The following is a 17,584-nucleotide window of genomic DNA, read 5'->3' as shown; positions in this document are numbered from 1 at the left end:
TTTGATAAATGCTAAAAAAATGGTTTTTTGGACACAAGCCAGTGTATCTTCAAAAAATTGCTATGGATAAAGGAGTTTATATTGCCCGTGGTCCCTAACAAGCACCGTCACTCTCCGCAGCAGCTCCTTATGTGGTTTCTGTGAAGATCAGATGTGACAGAATGTGAATGCCATGATTAAAAAAAAAAAAAAAAAAAAAAAAAAAAAAAAGAAAGAAAGAAAGAAAAGGAAGAAGAATGAGAGAAGTATCAAAGTTAAGAAGAAACAAAAGGTTTACCAGTCAAGTAAATAAACCTGGCTTCCACAAAAGCCATGAGATTTATTTGGACCATGTGTGAGAATAGGTTAAACAAAATTCATGTATTTAAATAAATGTCATATGTCCTGTCCTTTCTCCTGTTGGCCTTATCACTTTCTATGTAACAAAATTGGAGTTAAAGGCTCATCCTTCAATCTACAGCAATTAAGATTTCCTCCTTGGACGTGGTGCACAAGTTTGTGCTTCTTGTGTGGTAAGTATTCGCTAGGGCTGCTCCCTCACTATACTTGTCCCAAGTTGAGTTCATAGACCTTATAACCATTGGACTTATAATAACCTTTTATCTTGCTGTTGTTAATTGCTGGAAGTTTCATATTTGCACCATATGTCTAGGCTAGTTCTGGACGATGGGACTGATGCCACCTATGAATCATGAGTTGAATGAAGGAAAAAAAAAAAATCTGTGTGGCCTTGGCTGTCCATTGAATGGATAGAATGCATAGGAAATGCAGAGATAGAGAGGAACAAATATCAGTCAGCTCCTAGGTCTGGAAATGGTTGTTAGAAATTATGAAAACTGGTGGTTCTGCTTGGAAGACATGGGACTATAGAAGCATGGAATGCTTACAGCTTGAATTATCCTTAAATGATAGAAATGGAAGTAAACATTTATTACCATCTTGTCAAGTGTAGCATAACTTGCACTCATACTTCACTGTTAGGAATGGAGGTATGTGGAGGTATGCACAGACCTTGAGACAGCTGTTTGTAGTATTGCATACAGGCTAGCAGTTCATTGGAAACAGAGAAGATAAGCCTGAAGATTAGATCTTAGAAGAAGGCAATTCTTCATGCACAGCTTTTTTTTTTTTTTTTTAACCAATTCTAATTTGCTTTGAAATAAAAATCATGGAATACCAAAGTCAAAGGAAGGAAAGGAAGTCATCCCAGAAAGGGTAGTGTCACCGTTCAGGACAATGTCAGGCAAAGTTCCACTTTCTCATTCGAGTCCAAAGGTGCTGGTTTCTTCTACTGCTGTTAACAGCTTTTCATACAACATGGAGTATGAAGGATATGGGGGAGATCCAATCGGTTGAAACATGTATGTGCCCTGCATGGGGAGAGAATTCTGGTCAGAGTATTTTAAGAACTGCTTCTGGATGCATCAATGACTTTAAAGGGGAATCAAAAGTGGGCCAGACAAATGACAATCACAAAACACTGCAAATGCTAAAGCATGGCCATTGAGATAACAACAAATTTAGGAAACTGAAGAACTAGAAACAATTGCTATTTGTAAAAAAATTACACTACACTATAACCACAGTAGCAAGCCGATGGTCTACTCTATGCTATTATCCTGATTTGAAGTTTACATATGAACTTAAATATGAAGAAGGCAGAAAAAAACATTTGTGCTAATGGCTCATTCTCAAGCATCCTTGCCTAGCTCTGCGTTCTGGACCTTACTGAAGAGCTAATAATGCTCTGTAGTTCTGAGATCCAGTTCTCCAAGTTGGGTGTGCTCTGGAAATAAGTTCAGCTCCTCTGTACCAGTAGAACATATATCAACTGAAGCTTAAGTGCCCCACTTCCAAGAGCATCTGAGCTTATGAGACAGTCCTCTCTCAAGCCTGGGATATCTTCCCAACACTGCCATTCCTGCAGCCTTGCTCAGACTAGCCTTCTTTCTGCAGGCCCACACTTACCAGTGTCTGTCCTAGACTGGCAATGTCTTCCCTACTTTCATGGATAACACAAGTATAGGAAACATCTTTGTGGATATTGGGCAGTGAGTGGAGGAGGCATAACCACACAGATACTTCCCTAGCTGTTTCCTGCAGGAATTCTTTGTTTCTATAGAAACCTGATGTGGTACTTTGACAAAGTGGGGAGAAGAATGTATTGGTATAGCTGGAAGTTAATTTATGCCCTTTTCTCCCGGGTTGGGTGAGTGGTATACTGAAGTAGTGTTTATATAGCAACCAGCACAGAAAAAGATACTAAGCTAAAACAAAATAAAACAACCCACAAAATAAAAGTAAACTCCTCATTAGAATTTTATTAGGGACATTAAGTATTTGAATCACAAGATCCCCTGGGGAAGTGTTTGCAATCTATACTGGTGTTCTGAATTACATAAATTAGAGTGTCAGGACACTGTAGGCTCAGCATTCAGGATAGCGCAGATTCTTGGAAGATAAAGAAGGGGATGAAGGATGAGGGAAGGCGAGGTTTTCTGTTGAGGGAGAATCTGAGGAGGGTGTTGGTGTTTGGTCTACCCTGAATCCAATCCTGCTTTTGGTAACAACTCCTTCCTTACTCTGTGTTCACTCAACACCATCCTTTCCTGCCTGTCTCCCTCCACTTCCAACCCCAGATGTCTGCACAAGACAGATGAATATCTGACTGGGGGCTTTAGGGATTTGATTGGGAGAAAATATAAAATAAATAGATATTAGCAGAATTCTGTATTTACCTAGGTATCAGGAAGGCCTAGATGGTGTCCAAAGAAGACAACTGAGATGTTGTAGTTACTATCATAATATTTGAAAGTAAGAGCAAAGTCAAAGGGTTAGACAGGGCAAGGATTACAATGATCTTCTTGATGTTTAGAAAGGTGGAAAGTAGTCTACCACTGGATTGCGGCTGACATAATTGGGTGGTTCAGTAAGAACACAAGCATGCTTTTGATCCTAGATGAAGGGCTAGATGCTAGCCTGAAGGAAGATATGATCAGACATTTAGGTTTTCCTCCTCTGGTTATTTTTTTATGGCTACTGTGAGTGCAATGTAGAAAAGACTCTCATATTTAGAAAGTACTTAGAATCATATTAATTCTATGAAGATAATTTGGGGGGAATAAACAGCATTAGAGAGCAGCACTCTGAATGCTCAGTGTCTTCACTGGCTGCTTCTACTGAGTTCTTCAACACCTTGATTAACTTCCCTAGATAAGGTCTAATTAGTATCCACAATGAATTCAGCTAGACTCAGTGTTCCTGTATGCTCCTCATATTTCAAGTGTGTGTGTATGTGTGTGTGTTTGTTTGTTGTTGTTTTTGTTTGTTTGTTTGTTTGTTTTTGAGACAGGGTATCTCTGTGTAACCATGGCTGTCCTGGAACTTGCTTTGTAGACCAGGCTTGTCTCAAACTCAAGTGCTGGGATTAAAGACCCACACCACCATGTCTTGCTTCAGACGTGGTTCCTGCAGCATGGTACTTGTCATTGCTTTTATATTGGACTATGTATTGAGGCAGGTGTTGGTTAGTGCATCATGCAGGGAACCATGGTTTGGGAGATTCCTCTTTTGACTTCAGGCTAGCTACATGTTAACTTTATGATCTTGAAAAGTCAGTTAATCTTTTTGAATCTCAGTTTCCTCACCTGTGAAATGGGAATAATAACACATGCTGTGTGCGCTTCAAAAATAAAACATTATTAAACTCTTTTCATACTGTGACTCATCATTTCAATATAAGAGCTTATTTTGTTTGTTTATTTACTTTTAGAGACAGAGTTTCTCTGTGTAGTCCTGGTTGTTCTGAAACTTCTGTAGGCTCGGCTGGTTTTGAACTCAGTTATCTGTCTGCTTCTGCCTCTTGAGAAAAGTCTCTTTAAAAACTATTATTGTGATAATTGTTTTAGGACATATATTGAACTTATGGTGAATAAAGACCTTATCTATTTTCACATGATTTATTGGGAAGTAAACCACTTGCACTTCATACTCAATGTTTTGAACTCCACAGGATGTGGAACATTCAAATTTTACTCTGTTCAAATCAACTTAAAGGTGTAGAATTTCAGGGTGGTTTGGAATTTGGGCTGTGCTATTGAGTTCATTCATTTTTCTAGTAGTCATCTACACAGCTGATTTCTATGTATCTTCTCAGTTTTCTAAGTTATCAATCAAAATGTTAACCAAAATAGTGCCAAAGAAGGTCTTGCTCTTGCCTTCTAGACACCACATTGGAGATGATAAAACCCAATAAAGGAGGTTTAGTTGTGAACCCGGCTATGCAATCTACATCTTGTCTTCATGAACATCATCTTCCATGGCCTGTCTGTAGCCCCATTCAAATGGGTATTGTCCTACTCCCTGCTGAAATGATTTGTTCAGGTTTGTCAACAACCTTTTGATTACCTCATGGAGGAGCTTTATGTTTTGATTGTGTTCCCTCCCCTAAACCTAACTTTTCCCACATCTTCCCTATCTCTCTACCCAAACAACTTTATATTATTTCTCTCTCCCTCTTTGAAAAAAAATCTACAAAACAAAATAAAAAATAAACAATAAACCAATAAGACATTGCCAGCTGGTATTGAAAATACCTTCTTGGGCAGAGTTGGGACCCATGTCTACTTCCCTCTCTCTGTGTTGGGACTACATCTGATTTGAACCTGTGCAAGTCTTGTGTGTGCTGTCACAATCTCTGTGAATTCATATGTGTATCAGTTTTGTTGTGCTTGGAAGACACTGCTTTGCCGCATCTTACACCCCCTCTGGCTCTTAAAATGAAACTTCTTCTAGCAGTAGATATGGAGATTCACACACAGACTCAAAACTGGACAATGTGTACAGAGCACTCAGTTCTAAATGAGATGTCTTCATCAAATCCCTTCCCACAACATTCATGGATCTATGGGGAAGAGAGGGTAGAAAGATTTTAAGAGCCATTTACATTATTTAACTCAAGGAATCTGTCTATTACTTTTATTTTAATAAACTATAGTAAATAGAATACAGTGCCCACTGCAGGGAATAAGAGTAAAATCTAGTTGTAAGGAAATTTCACATATATACACACAAGTAAACACATATGTATTCATATATGAGTGTGGTGCTAGTTTGTTCCTTTTAATGCTCTGAACTTGTAGCTAATTACACTTACTAAATGCTTGGGGAACTAGGGTAGTGGCACAGTGGGTAAGAACATTTGCTGTGCAAGTCTGAGGACCTGAGTGTGAATGCTCAGAATCTACATAAAAGCCTGATGTGGCTGCAGATGCCTTTAAACCCAGCATTGTAAGAGACTGGTGGATTCTTGGAGCTTGCTCATTAGCTAGCCTCAATGAAATGGTGAGTTTCCAGTTCAATGGAAGACCCTGTTTCAAGGGAATAAGGTAGAGTAACAGAAGACAGTACCTTATAACCTTCTGGCACATAGTGCCACACTACCCACTCACTCCACACATATACCGCATACAACACAGACAGACAGACAGACAGACAGATAGACAGACAGACAGACAGACACACACACACACACACACACACACACACCCATAGAGTCTCTGGAATTTTTGGTTAAACTTTCCTTTTCAAATATTCTCCCAGACTGTAGTTGCCAAGCCCACGTAAATGACCAGTTTAACATCCCTGTCTCACTTCTCTATGACTTTCAACCCAGTGACCATTTCTACATTTTTCATACTTCATTCATAGTAACATGTAAAGTCTCTTCATCAGAAAATTACATCCTAGGGACCATAATGTTCATAATGTTCATATGATTAATTGGACTTAGAGGATATTTTTTTTGGAGGGGGGGTCTGGGCTGTGGGACAGTTTTTACTGTTGATTTTATTTTTCTGTGACACTATTCAGAATGTTTATTGATGAAACAGTTGTCTTTTATTTCCTCCTCCTTCTTCACTTCCTCTGTCTCTTCCTTCCCTTCTTCTCTCCCTGACACGACGTTTCAGGCTGCTCTGCAAACCATGGCAAAGCCCAGGCTTGTCTGGCACGTGTTTCCCTTCCATCTCAGCCTCCAAAGTGCTGGGATTGCATCTCTCTACCACTGTACCTGGCTTGCTCTTCCTTACTTTCTGTAGAGGGAAGATCCAAAGAAAGCAGCTTCAGGTCACTTCCTGAAGGTGGGGACCACACACACTGGGGCTCACTGTCCTGGGTAGCCTGCCTTGTGACCCGGCCAGGACTTCCTGAACTATAGTTCTGGGGATTAAAATATTATGTTTTTTATGTTAAATATTACCTTTTATCTATATTTAGGGTGTGTCTTCCTACTTCAGTTACCCTATCTAGAAACTTCCTCACATGTCTTTTAGGTGATTTCAAGTTGTCAACTAGACAGTATTAATCATTCCATTCTTGGACATTTCCCAGGACATTTGTTCTCAGTGTTGACTCTACTTCTCCCTGAGCATGTGCTGGGGTTTTGTGAGTCCATGACTATGTCATGCTACTTACTTAGCTGAGATTTCCCGTCTTCTCTATCCCCTAATGCCCACCAAATGCCAGTTGCTTTGAAGCTTTTTCTCTGAATATCTCAATCAGGATTAAGACTCTGAATCACATTTTCACATCACATTGCATTAAGCACCTTGAATTATTCCAATTCTCCCTTACGTTGTAGTAATTTATCTTTGGTCTGTTTCCCTCTACTATAAGATCTTATGGGCAGGTGTCTTGTATCTCACCCTCTTCTCATGCTGCAGATTTATAGGGGTAAGCTATTATTAAACGATGGCCCAAACTACCTTTTCCTAAAATGAAAGCATATGTTTACAAATAACTTCACTATCAGAAACTATCATTAAGCTAGATTTGTGCTAATTCTCTCTTTCAGGTCCTTCAGCTCTCAGTAGCACCATGAGGCTGATACATTTGGGGCTGAAGATGTACTGAGAACTAGAACTAGTTAGGCAAGCCTGAGAACTACTTTCAACTACTTGTTAAATAATCGATAATAAGTACTAGTGTTCATTGTTCTGTAGCAATTTTCTCTAAAACAAAACATTCTAGTACAGAAGGAAGCTATGGTCTGAGCAAGAACAATACCAATAGACACAGTAACACAGAATGGGGAAAGGTCCTGGGACCCACCCCTAGACCAAAAACTATATGCGACTAAGAACTGAGAGAGGAAGAATTAGTCTTCCTAGGGATGAGACTTCTAATTGATTATCTAATACCAAGTGGTCAGCCATGAAGTCATGTACACACCATCAACACTAAATGAACTCAGGAGGATATGTATATGTATATGTATATGTATATGTATGTATATAATAGTAACAAAGAAAAAGAAATTATAAATTTGAGAGGGAGAAGGGTGGGACATGGAGAAAGAAAAGGGAAGGAGGGAAAAGATTTAATTAAAAAAAATCAAATTAAAATTCTAAAGGGAGATTATACATTCACTTCTGCAAGGAAAATCTTTAAAACTCAGGAAATACACAATTTAAAAGCTTCAGGAATTCCCTGCAACTGATGCATGGAAGCAGTAAGGGCTGCTGAGATGCTCTCAGATTGGTCAAGATACCTCAAAGAGGCTCAGACTAATTGAGCTGCCTGGAATAGACACTTTCCAGCCTAATGAGTGGCACGCAGGTTGTGTACGTCACATTTCTAGCTTTGGTGAGCTATTCTGGGGTGTTTTATGTGATGCACCTGTCTGAGTTATTTCTGCTCCTCTAAGTAACCTCTTACTCACATGGCTCTAAATAACTCCAATGAAAGTCATTGGTTCACAAGTTGGACTTTGGTGGGACCATTATTCTGGTCTGTTTTCAGTTCTCTATCTGGGGTGAGCAGACACTTGGTCAGCCTGCCTCAGGCATAGAATCACTCAACACTCAGCAACATCATATGAACTATCCTCAGGAAAGCAAGAAACCTGGGGAAATTAGATGAAAACTATACTTCATTAAATATTTCATCTATATGGATTTAGCAAAGGTATTTTGGTGCTGCTATAGTTTGTATATAGCATGCTCCCTGAAGGGCTATGTGTTGAAGATTTGATCTCAGCAGTGATGCTATTGGGAAACAATAGTATTTTAAGATGTGGAGCCTAACAGGAGGAAGTTAGATCATTGGGGAAATTTCCTCAAACAGACCCTTGACTATTTTTATCTCTTTTTATTTTCTTCTTTCCCTCCTCTCTAAGGCATGATGTAAACAGGATTTTTCTCACTGTACTCTCTTGTCATGATATATTGTACCCTCATTAAACCAACACAACAGGGTCAATCATTCATGGACTAAAACCTGTAAAATTAATTTATTCAAGAATTTATTGTAACAATGGAAATCTTACTAACATAGATGGTCATATAGAGGTAGGTATATATCAAATACATATTTTTTTCTAATTAGAAAATATGAAAAACTGATAATGGGAATCTGTCTTAGACACTGTTCAATTGCTATTAAAAGACACCATGATAAATGTAACTCTTATAAAAGAAGGCATTTCATTGGGGATTGCTTACAGTTTTAGAGGGTTAGTCCATTTCATCATGGTTTGGCACTGGAGCAGTAACTGAGAGCTTTACATCCTGATCCAGAGGCAGCAGCCAGAGAGGCAGAGTGGGACTGAGCCTAGTATGGGCTTTTTAAATTGTCAAGCCCGCTCCAGTGACACACTTCTTCCAACAAGGCCACACCCTCTAATCCTTTCTAAACTGTTCCACTAATTAGGGAACACACAGATAAGCTTATGAGGGCCATTCTCATTCTGACCACCAAAGATTCCATATTTTCTTATGCTTACCGAAGCAGCATTTGTCACTAGGATGGCTGTCCAGAAGTGATGCCTATTTTATTGACCAAGAATATGCTATCCAGAGTGGAATAAAAAGGACCAGAGAAGTCTTGGCACTGAAACTCATGACGTAGGAAATTTAAATTGCCTTTGTTTTTTTTGAATTTATAACAATAGGTTTTTGATAGAGTACTGGGAAGAAATCACTGTAGAAACACAGGAATATACATGATGCCATCTCCACATATTTTAAAACTCATTGGAAAGAAATACAATGAATATACAAATATCAAGACTATCCTATGAAGTACCAAGTATGTGCTATAGATTTATGCTATATGTTGGAGGGATAACTTTGGGTTTCCATTTTTTACAGTAATGACCTTGCCTCCTCCTTCTATGCTAGATATATATACCTCTAAAGAGCATTAAAGTTGAGTTTTGCATGGATTGGGCAGTCCACCATTACTGGCACATGGACATTATAGTCCAATACGATCAACAACTAAAACTTCACTAAGAATATAGCCTCAATCCAAGTCTTAGAGGCACCTTACTTACATCTTTAAGTAGTAACTCAAAAATCAATACTTTGAGTAACAAGCAAAAATTCTATCTTAAAAGCTGATCAGCTAAACTCCAACAGCAAAACATGCTTTGCCACTGAGATGAGTTCATGAAGGTTGGTGGGAGCTCTGTACCTGGGAAGAGATGTAATTTTCCCCCATTTCTCTATGCAGAATCGTCGAAGCCCGTTGCTTCCCCGCAAAGCTGCAAAGCCTTCATAGGGCACACTCGATGTTCCCGTCACAAACTGGAGTAATCTCAGTCTTTGCTCGTTATTGAACCGTTCCACTGCAGCCCAGAACCAGCGGATCACAAGATGACCATCATGATAGCCTAGTTAAAAAAGAAGATGTGGTGTTGGACAGAAAGAGAATGTGGAGAAAGGAGGAAGAAACAGATGTGTGAACTGAGCCATAGCTTGGAGTCTTTTGATTTTGCTGATCATGGCATTTAAATAGGCAGGTCTAAACCAACTTATATGACTTGGTCAAGTTTTAAAACAAGCAGATTTAGATAACAGCAATTTTACAAAAGAACTGGGTGTTTGAGAAGTTTCTTCTGAGGTGTTTCCTACTTAAACAATTGGAATACAACCTAAAATATCCCAGTCTTGTATGAGTGTAAAGAACAAAAGGCTCTACAAAGACAGACCATCTATGTTTGCTTTGTTCTGATGTCTTAGCTCTTGGCAACAATACAACACAAGGAGAGTCTAGGGCTTAAGAACAGATAGAGGTAGCATGCAGTAATAGCATGTAGGTAGAGGTTCTCAGCAGTAATGACTGCCTCCAAGGAAAAGTCTGTATCCATCACACAGTTCTCTAAGTCATCCCTGGGCTGGAGAGCTGCTTTAATGAACCACTGTGGAAGCTAGACTTAAAAAAAAAAACAATCTAGAGAGATGATGACTATTCCTGACAAGGGAAGAGGCATTCAAAGAGAGGGGAGATGATGAGGGTAGAAACTGAGAAAGATTTGTGAAGGAAGCAAGGTTTGAATTTAATATGGGATGCATTTGTGTAGTAGAGCAAAGAGAGAGGACAGTCTTAGAAGAAGAAATAAATAATGAAAATGAGGAAAACATGAGGCATCAGAAAGTCAGATAACACAGATGGGTATCTATCTGTAGAGCCTGGGGGCCAGGGGAATACTGGGACATTAGGAATCTTACTGGTACAGCAGAATACTTAGGCCAGCAGTTTTCTTAACAGATCTGCATGGTCATTCCAAGAGGGTTTTACAGCTGAGTGGATGAAGGAGGCTGACTTGGTGTCTCTTTGCTCTTTTCCCCTCTGTTAATGTTGGTTGGGATCTCTGTCTAATATTTTCCCAAAGAAAGGATTTTAAAGGCTAAACTCTTAACAAAGTCTTCTGTAAGTAATAAGGCTGTATTTTGGGGGAAAGATGGTAGTCTGGTCGATGAAAATAATGTTTGCAAGGCTACTGAACTGTCCATATTCTGCATTTGTGATTTCTTTGCTGATTCCATGTTGAGATAGTATTTTGGATATATTAAATTAAAAGACATACATTATAGTTTCTTGTTTGTACTTTTTTCTGATATGGCTATTAGAAATTTAGTGCCAGGTGTGGTGGCATGTGCACAACTTAGGAGGCAGAAGCAGGTAGGTCTTTGTGAGTTTGAGACAAGCTTGGTGTACAAAGCAAGTTCCAGGCCAGTCAAGGCTATATAGTGAGACTGTATCTCAATTAAAAAGCAAACAGATAAATAAGACAGAAAGAAATTCAGACTTACACATGTGGTTCACATTCTTTTTCTACTATATACGGCTAGTCCAAAACATTAGATGTTCTGGGGCAATATTCCCTAGAGTCAACATAAAATATTCATATTGTAAGAATCACAATTTGTATCGCTAAGATAGAATTTAATTAATTTCGATGCAGAACAAAGGAAAGCTCACAAATGACTCACAGTAAATATTTTTTTTTTAAAAAAATATTATTTAGAGAAAGAGAGAGGGGTCGGGGAGAATAGTTAGAACCCTGTGGAAGCAAACATGAAAAGAAGCAAAGAGTGCTATAATTCTACAGGAAGCAAAGCAAGAGATGTTTCTCTGACAGTGTGCAGGCTGCTCAAGAGCTCATGTATAGAAGGGTTGTTGTCTGTGCGCCTTTTCTTAGCCACACCAGGGATTACTCTTGTCTGAAAGAAGTTCAGTTAGAAGCTGGGCAAATAACTATTTGTACTGAAGTAAGGACAAGTCTTCGGAGGCTTACAAAAGTGAAAAACAGGGCTCAGGATATTCATTAGTGGTATAGCATTTGTCAAGGAAGCACCAGGCTGTATGTCTAATCATCACCATTGCAAATAATAGGAATAACAACTCTAGTGAACTGTGTGATGGGTTACTACTTAGCTATACAAAGGAATCAAATACTAGAACCTGCCAGAACATGGATAAATCTCAAAAAAGCATGTTAAGTCAAAGAAGGCAGACACAGGGACTGTATTTTGTATGACAGTGTTTATATGACATTTCTAGAATCGGTAAGTCCACAGAGACAGAGTAGAGATTTATGGATGCCATAAATCTAGAAGATGGAGACAAGGGATGGAGAACAACTTCTTGATGGTAACAAGCCTCCCTTTGGAACCAGGTAGAGGTCATTGTTACACAAAAAATTTGAATGTACTCAATGTTATTGAATTGTTAATTTTAGGACGACCAATTTTACACTGTATCAATTGTACTTCAATAATTTTTCTTTAAAACATACATTATCAAAAGTGCTGCTAACTTACCTCCCCGGTACTCAGTATTATTTCTCCAGTCATTCAGGTCAATTTCGGCAGTACCAGCAATCACCAGCTCCAGTTCCCTAGCATCAAACACTGAGACGAGCCTTGAGTCTACCACCTGAAAGATAGTAGCATCAACACACAGCAGGTTATAGTCATGGTTATGACTGTTGCTTGTCATATTGGGAAAGTAACTCTCATTTATAAACCACCTTTTCAACATGCAGTGATTTTCAAATTCAAAGTCATAGCAGTGGTCATAATGCTTTTATCTCTCATCCTACTCAGTAATGATAATGAGGATAATATTTATCCCCAGCTCCCTGGAGCCTTAAATGATGTAGTTGTATTATAATCTCAGAATACTTTTTAAAAAGAGGCAATTGGATCACGAGTTCATGAGATAGGGTTAGTGACCTTAGAGAAGACATACACAATCCTTGCCCTTCCCACTGACATGATGCAAGAAACTGCCACCGGGAAACTGGCCCTTATCAATCACTGATCCTGCCAGTGTCTAGACCTTGGACAAGACCCTTGTCTGCCTCTAAGATTGAGAGGAATGGATTCCCGATGCTTAGAAGATGCCCAATATATGCTTTTTTATTATAGAAGCCCCAAGTCACTGAGCTAGCAGTTTTAGAATATAGTCCTTTTTGGGCTGGTAATAGAGGAGACAAAAAAAAAAAAAAAAAAAAAAAAAAAAAAATCCCAGACTTCTTAGCATTTCAGATCTTTCCTAACTTCACAAACAGTCCCAACTTGATTTTCTGAAGTCACATTTAAGTTTTCAAGTTATATGACTTGTCTTTCCCATGAAATTATTACTCATATCTTGCAGTTCCCTTCCTTTTCCTCTTTACACTGCTTCCTTGCCCTCCTCTCTAAGGATTGGGAAGGGCTTCTGGGCGAGTGCCACGCTTCACATCTTCCGCCAGATGTGCCAGGTGCTACTGAATGTCTCCAGTGCTTCCTGCTTTGGACCAACAAATGGTGGGAAACAAATTAGGAAATAAACTTCTAAACTGAATTTCTAAATTGAGGTATAAAGATATCATTTTTGGGCATGGGAAGTCTAGCAGCTATATTTTCAATTTACTGTTCAGCATGATGCAATGTCAGACAGCAAAGTGATAATAAATGGACACGCAGCAGGAGTGGCTAGTACTTCCCTGTGTTTATGCTTTGCTTTCTTTGTTTGAGTGGACCGAAGGAAATGTCACATCCACAAAGCTACACAAAAAACATGGGATGCTTCCTCACCTGGTACAACAGGGCCAAATCACTGACAATTTATTGAGAATATTTTAACTTCTGACAGGACTTGTATTCATGGAGAAGTCTGGCCCTCCATCCATTCAGCCCAGACCTCCCTCCCACCCACTCTGGGCAGGAGACGATACACCTTGCCTCCTTTGCTTCTTTCTCTGTGTTCTGAGCCATTGAGGTCCTGCTCTTGCCTGAGCTCCAGGAACAGCTCAGGCACCACTGCAAGCACCCAGGGCTATGGCCCACGTTCCTGGGCCACCTGGGGTCTTACCTCATAGAAGCCCCTCACCAATGCCTCGGTCTGCTGCACCACTCCGCGTTCCACCCGCCACTTCACCATCCTCTCAATGTACTCCTTTTTGTTCTTCTCGGTCACCTGCGTGTTGGCGCCTCCAGACTTCAGCTCTCTTTCTGTTACCTTGCAAGTAAATAGGAGAATCATGATGCCTATCACTCAGCTGGTCTTCCGAGGAGACGTTCTTATTTAGGACGACCACACAAAAGGACTTTTTTCCTTCCCTGGAAGTCACTAGGAAAGTTTTTGTCCTCTGAACCACATTCTTAAACATCTTGGAAGAACTACAATTTGTTTATTTTTTATACGAAAAAGGAAACATATTTCTTTAATTCAAGGGGTGTAATGGAAACAAAAGGGGAGTGTTCTGGGTTGTCCCTTAAGGTAGAGGGAGCCAAATGTCCTAACACTATAGTCAGATAATTGATACCTCTGAATCTCAATTAGAACAACAGATTGCAGCTGCTATGTGGCAAGCTCTTACTTGTGCACCTAAAGAGAAGTAAAGTAGAAAGATTTGTTTTCTAAGATGGCTGTAAATGTGGCTAGGGAGCAGAACACGAGGAAGCAGAGAAATCTCTGCTCAGCATGGAGCTCATGCTTCTAATGATAAAGTCATCAGCTGGGGGCTAGGATCTGTCTGCTGCTTTTCACATGCTAGAGAATATAAAAGTATACACCACATACTTTTATAAGCATATATATGTACACACACACACATATATATACATATATAGCATATATTCTGTTCTCTGGAAAATATATGTAAAATCTTATATCAGTTTAGATATCATTAATCCATCCTTTGCTGCTAACAGTGTACTTTATTTGTGTTTTGTGATTTAATATATGATTTGAATGGCTGGAGAGTCTCATACCCATTTGGACAACTTATTAAACACTATGTTAGTAAATTCTCCTATAAAACACAAGGGGAATTTCTTGTTAAGTGGTACTGAGATCTAAGGACTAAGTGCCTGTAATGAAAAAGCTACTATGTAGTTTTGAAGATACAGAAATATGTTGGATCTTACGGCATGCTTTAAATGTTTTCTGAGCCATGGTTACATTTGATTTTCAAAATTCCTGGGTAGGGTAGAACCATACATTTTGTAGAACCATATCAAAGTGATAGAAAGAAGGAAGAGATTCTAGCAGTGCTGTTAAAAAAAAAAAAAAGAAGTCCTGGGGATGGAGAGGGATCAGCAGGTGAGAGCACTTGCTGCTCTTTCAGAGGACCCTGGTTTGAACCAATGAGATTCTTGCTATTTAATTAAAAAATAAAATCCCATTAACATATGATTCAGCATTCCTATACCTAAAATTGCATATATGAGTATATGTAATCCAAAAGAACTGGTAGTAGGGGCCAACCAGTCCACTCATGTCAATAGCAACATCATTCACAGTAACCACAAGGATGAAAGAAACTGACACTTATTTGAACTACCTAGAGTCAAAATCAGAAAAGTAAAAATTGTTTGGAATTTCCCAGAAGTTATGTTGTTTGATTGGTAGAGTTTCAGTTTTCCAAGAAGTTCTAGAGATTGGATGCCAAACAACGTGAGTGCATTTAACACTACTGTAGGGTTTACTTAAAGAGCTCTAAGATGGTTGAGTTTTGTTTTATGCATTTACCATAGTAAACAACAAAATGTCTTTCCCAAGTCCACATCACACAAACCTGTCCAAAAACTTCTTCATTAACAGTGAAAGTGAGGTCGAGAATATCTGTGATGTTATTGTCCTTCATCCACTGCAAACTTTGGTGGAATTCCTCATCTAAATATTCCAGGTCGCTCAAATCACAAGGCCTGGGAGAATTCAAAGGCAGCAAGAAAAACTGAGTGAACAAATGGCTTCCAGACCTCATTTCAAACATAACTATGCTGCTTCTCAATAAAACATAATAGGTTTCATAATTACTTGATAATTCTGAATACATCGACGAAGCAGTAATTCAATAGTTTTATTTAATAGTTTCCTTTTGAAAGGAGCTGCTGAAGTTTCAATAATAATCATGAAATAATTATTGATTCACCAAAAAAATGAGCTAATTCTACTCAACAGTGTAGTATAATGTTCTCAATGTTATGATTTCTGTACAAATGAATTAATGTCCATTATATAGCTTTGCTAATAGAGTCATTTACACCTACATAAAGTCTCCCAATGCCATTTTATTGCACTAAAATGTATGGGAGAAGTATATGCACTCAGAACAAGAAATGAGTGGAAATTTGTTAGAAATGGTTGGAGCCAAATTGGCAAAAGTGTTAGAGACATAAGAAAGGTCAGTGTTGTTATCCCCAGAAAGACTGGATGAAATAATCCTACAGTACACTCACAGTTTCAGGAGTCCCTTATAAAAGGGCCTTGTGAAGAAAGCATCCAGGAGGTACTGATGGATTAGAGCCAGGCCCAGGATACGACCACTAAATCTAAACCTGCAACACAGATAAGGCAAAGAGGTTTAAGAGTTAATAGTAATTTACACTACTAAGTATTTTATTTGTATTGTTTTTTTTTAATTTGTATTTTTATTTAAGCTTTATGTGTTAGAGGTCGAATCAAGGGCATCACATATCCTAAAACATGTGCTGTATCATTGATCATCCCCTCGCCCAATTCAATAAGTTTCTGTGTAGTTGTCATCTTAAATAGCTCAATGAACTTGCCCATTGATGATGACACGAGGAGACATCAATTCTTCATATTATTTACCATAAACAATGGTCATGTGGTTGATATGTCCTAAACAAAACCTTCTATGTTCCATGATCATTATTTAAGAAGAGGAAATACTGAGGAAGAGAAATTCAGAAACCTGAAATATAAAGCCCAAGTTAGACCCCAAGAGAACCTAGACTCAGGAAAACGGAAACCCATCTCTCTGAACAATGTGTCTTTGCTTATTTAGACATTTTATAATGTTACTCCTTGCTGGGAGGTGGAGGCTTGAATATCAATCACAGATGGCAGTTAGTATTTAAAGGCAGTGGGAAACAGCTCCATGCAATCACAATGTGATGACAGATAACCTGATCAACCATTATTATTCAGTGTTGTCAGCCACACAATGAAAGAACAAAGCCTTTCCTCCCCCTGGTTTTCTCCTACTTCTCTCTTCGCTGTCCCCCCCCCCCCCATTTCCCCTGAGCTCAGGAAGATTGAGCCTGGTTAGGAATAGAAGACAGGAGAGAGAGAGAGAGAGAGAGAGAGAGAGAGAGAGAGAGAGAGAGAGAGAGAGAGAGAGAGAGAAAGAGAGAACATAAAAGAGGGAGCCAAAATTGGTTTGAAGATAAAATTGAACACAAAGAAAGGGCTAGAGAACTACAAGACTGCCGCCAACTAACAGTTTGAACTTCCGTGGAAGTGAGATCAACAACTAACTTATCCATGGAGCCCTCAACTAATGCCTGTTGGAAACAGGAGCAAACACCCATACATAAACACTGGGTTGAACTAGAACCCAGATGCAGATGGAGAGGACAAGACCAGGCAGCAGAAACACATAGAGACAGCTTACCTGAACAAGGAGGAGCTAACGGGCCACCAGACTGATAGCTGGGGAGCCAGCATAGGACTGACTCAGGCCCCCCTGAATATGGGTCTCAGCCAGAAGGACTGAGCAGTCTAAGGGACCTCAGACAGTGGAGCCAGAATGTATCCCTGGTGCACAAAAGGACTTTGCGAACACATCCCCCATGGAGGGATAACTGCCTTAATCTAGAGACTGAAGAGAAGCCCTAGTCCCTACTTCACATGACCTTTCAGATCTACATGACCCCAACTGGATGGCATTCCCCTACATATGGAATTGGGGTGGGGGGATGGGAGGGGAGGGTGGTTAGAGTGCCATGTGAGAGGGCAGAGAGGGTAAAAGGGAGAGAAAGAGGGAGGGAAAAAGGGGAGG

General features: G+C 39.3%; 1 protein-coding gene across 1 annotated transcript in view; it reads right to left on the bottom strand.

Annotated features, from left to right (window-relative positions):
- Positions 1-1,139: 1,139 nt before the first annotated feature.
- The window catches only part of Hecw1 (HECT, C2 and WW domain containing E3 ubiquitin protein ligase 1), a 245,792-nt gene continuing 229,347 nt past the window's right edge, over positions 1,140-17,584 (bottom strand). The window contains 7 exon segments of the mRNA XM_051194725.1: positions 1,140-1,342; positions 1,345-1,370; positions 9,475-9,673; positions 12,108-12,222; positions 13,645-13,791; positions 15,353-15,482; positions 16,017-16,115. Coding sequence (XP_051050682.1) covers positions 1,260-1,342; positions 1,345-1,370; positions 9,475-9,673; positions 12,108-12,222; positions 13,645-13,791; positions 15,353-15,482; positions 16,017-16,115 — 799 coding nt within the window. The 3' untranslated portion in view covers positions 1,140-1,259.

Source organism: Phodopus roborovskii, unplaced genomic scaffold, assembly GCF_943737965.1.
Source record: "Phodopus roborovskii unplaced genomic scaffold, PHOROB, whole genome shotgun sequence".
NCBI lineage: Eukaryota > Metazoa > Chordata > Mammalia > Rodentia > Cricetidae > Phodopus > Phodopus roborovskii.
Note: the sequence above shows the minus strand (reverse complement) of the source record. Positions and strands in the feature narration are given on the sequence as shown.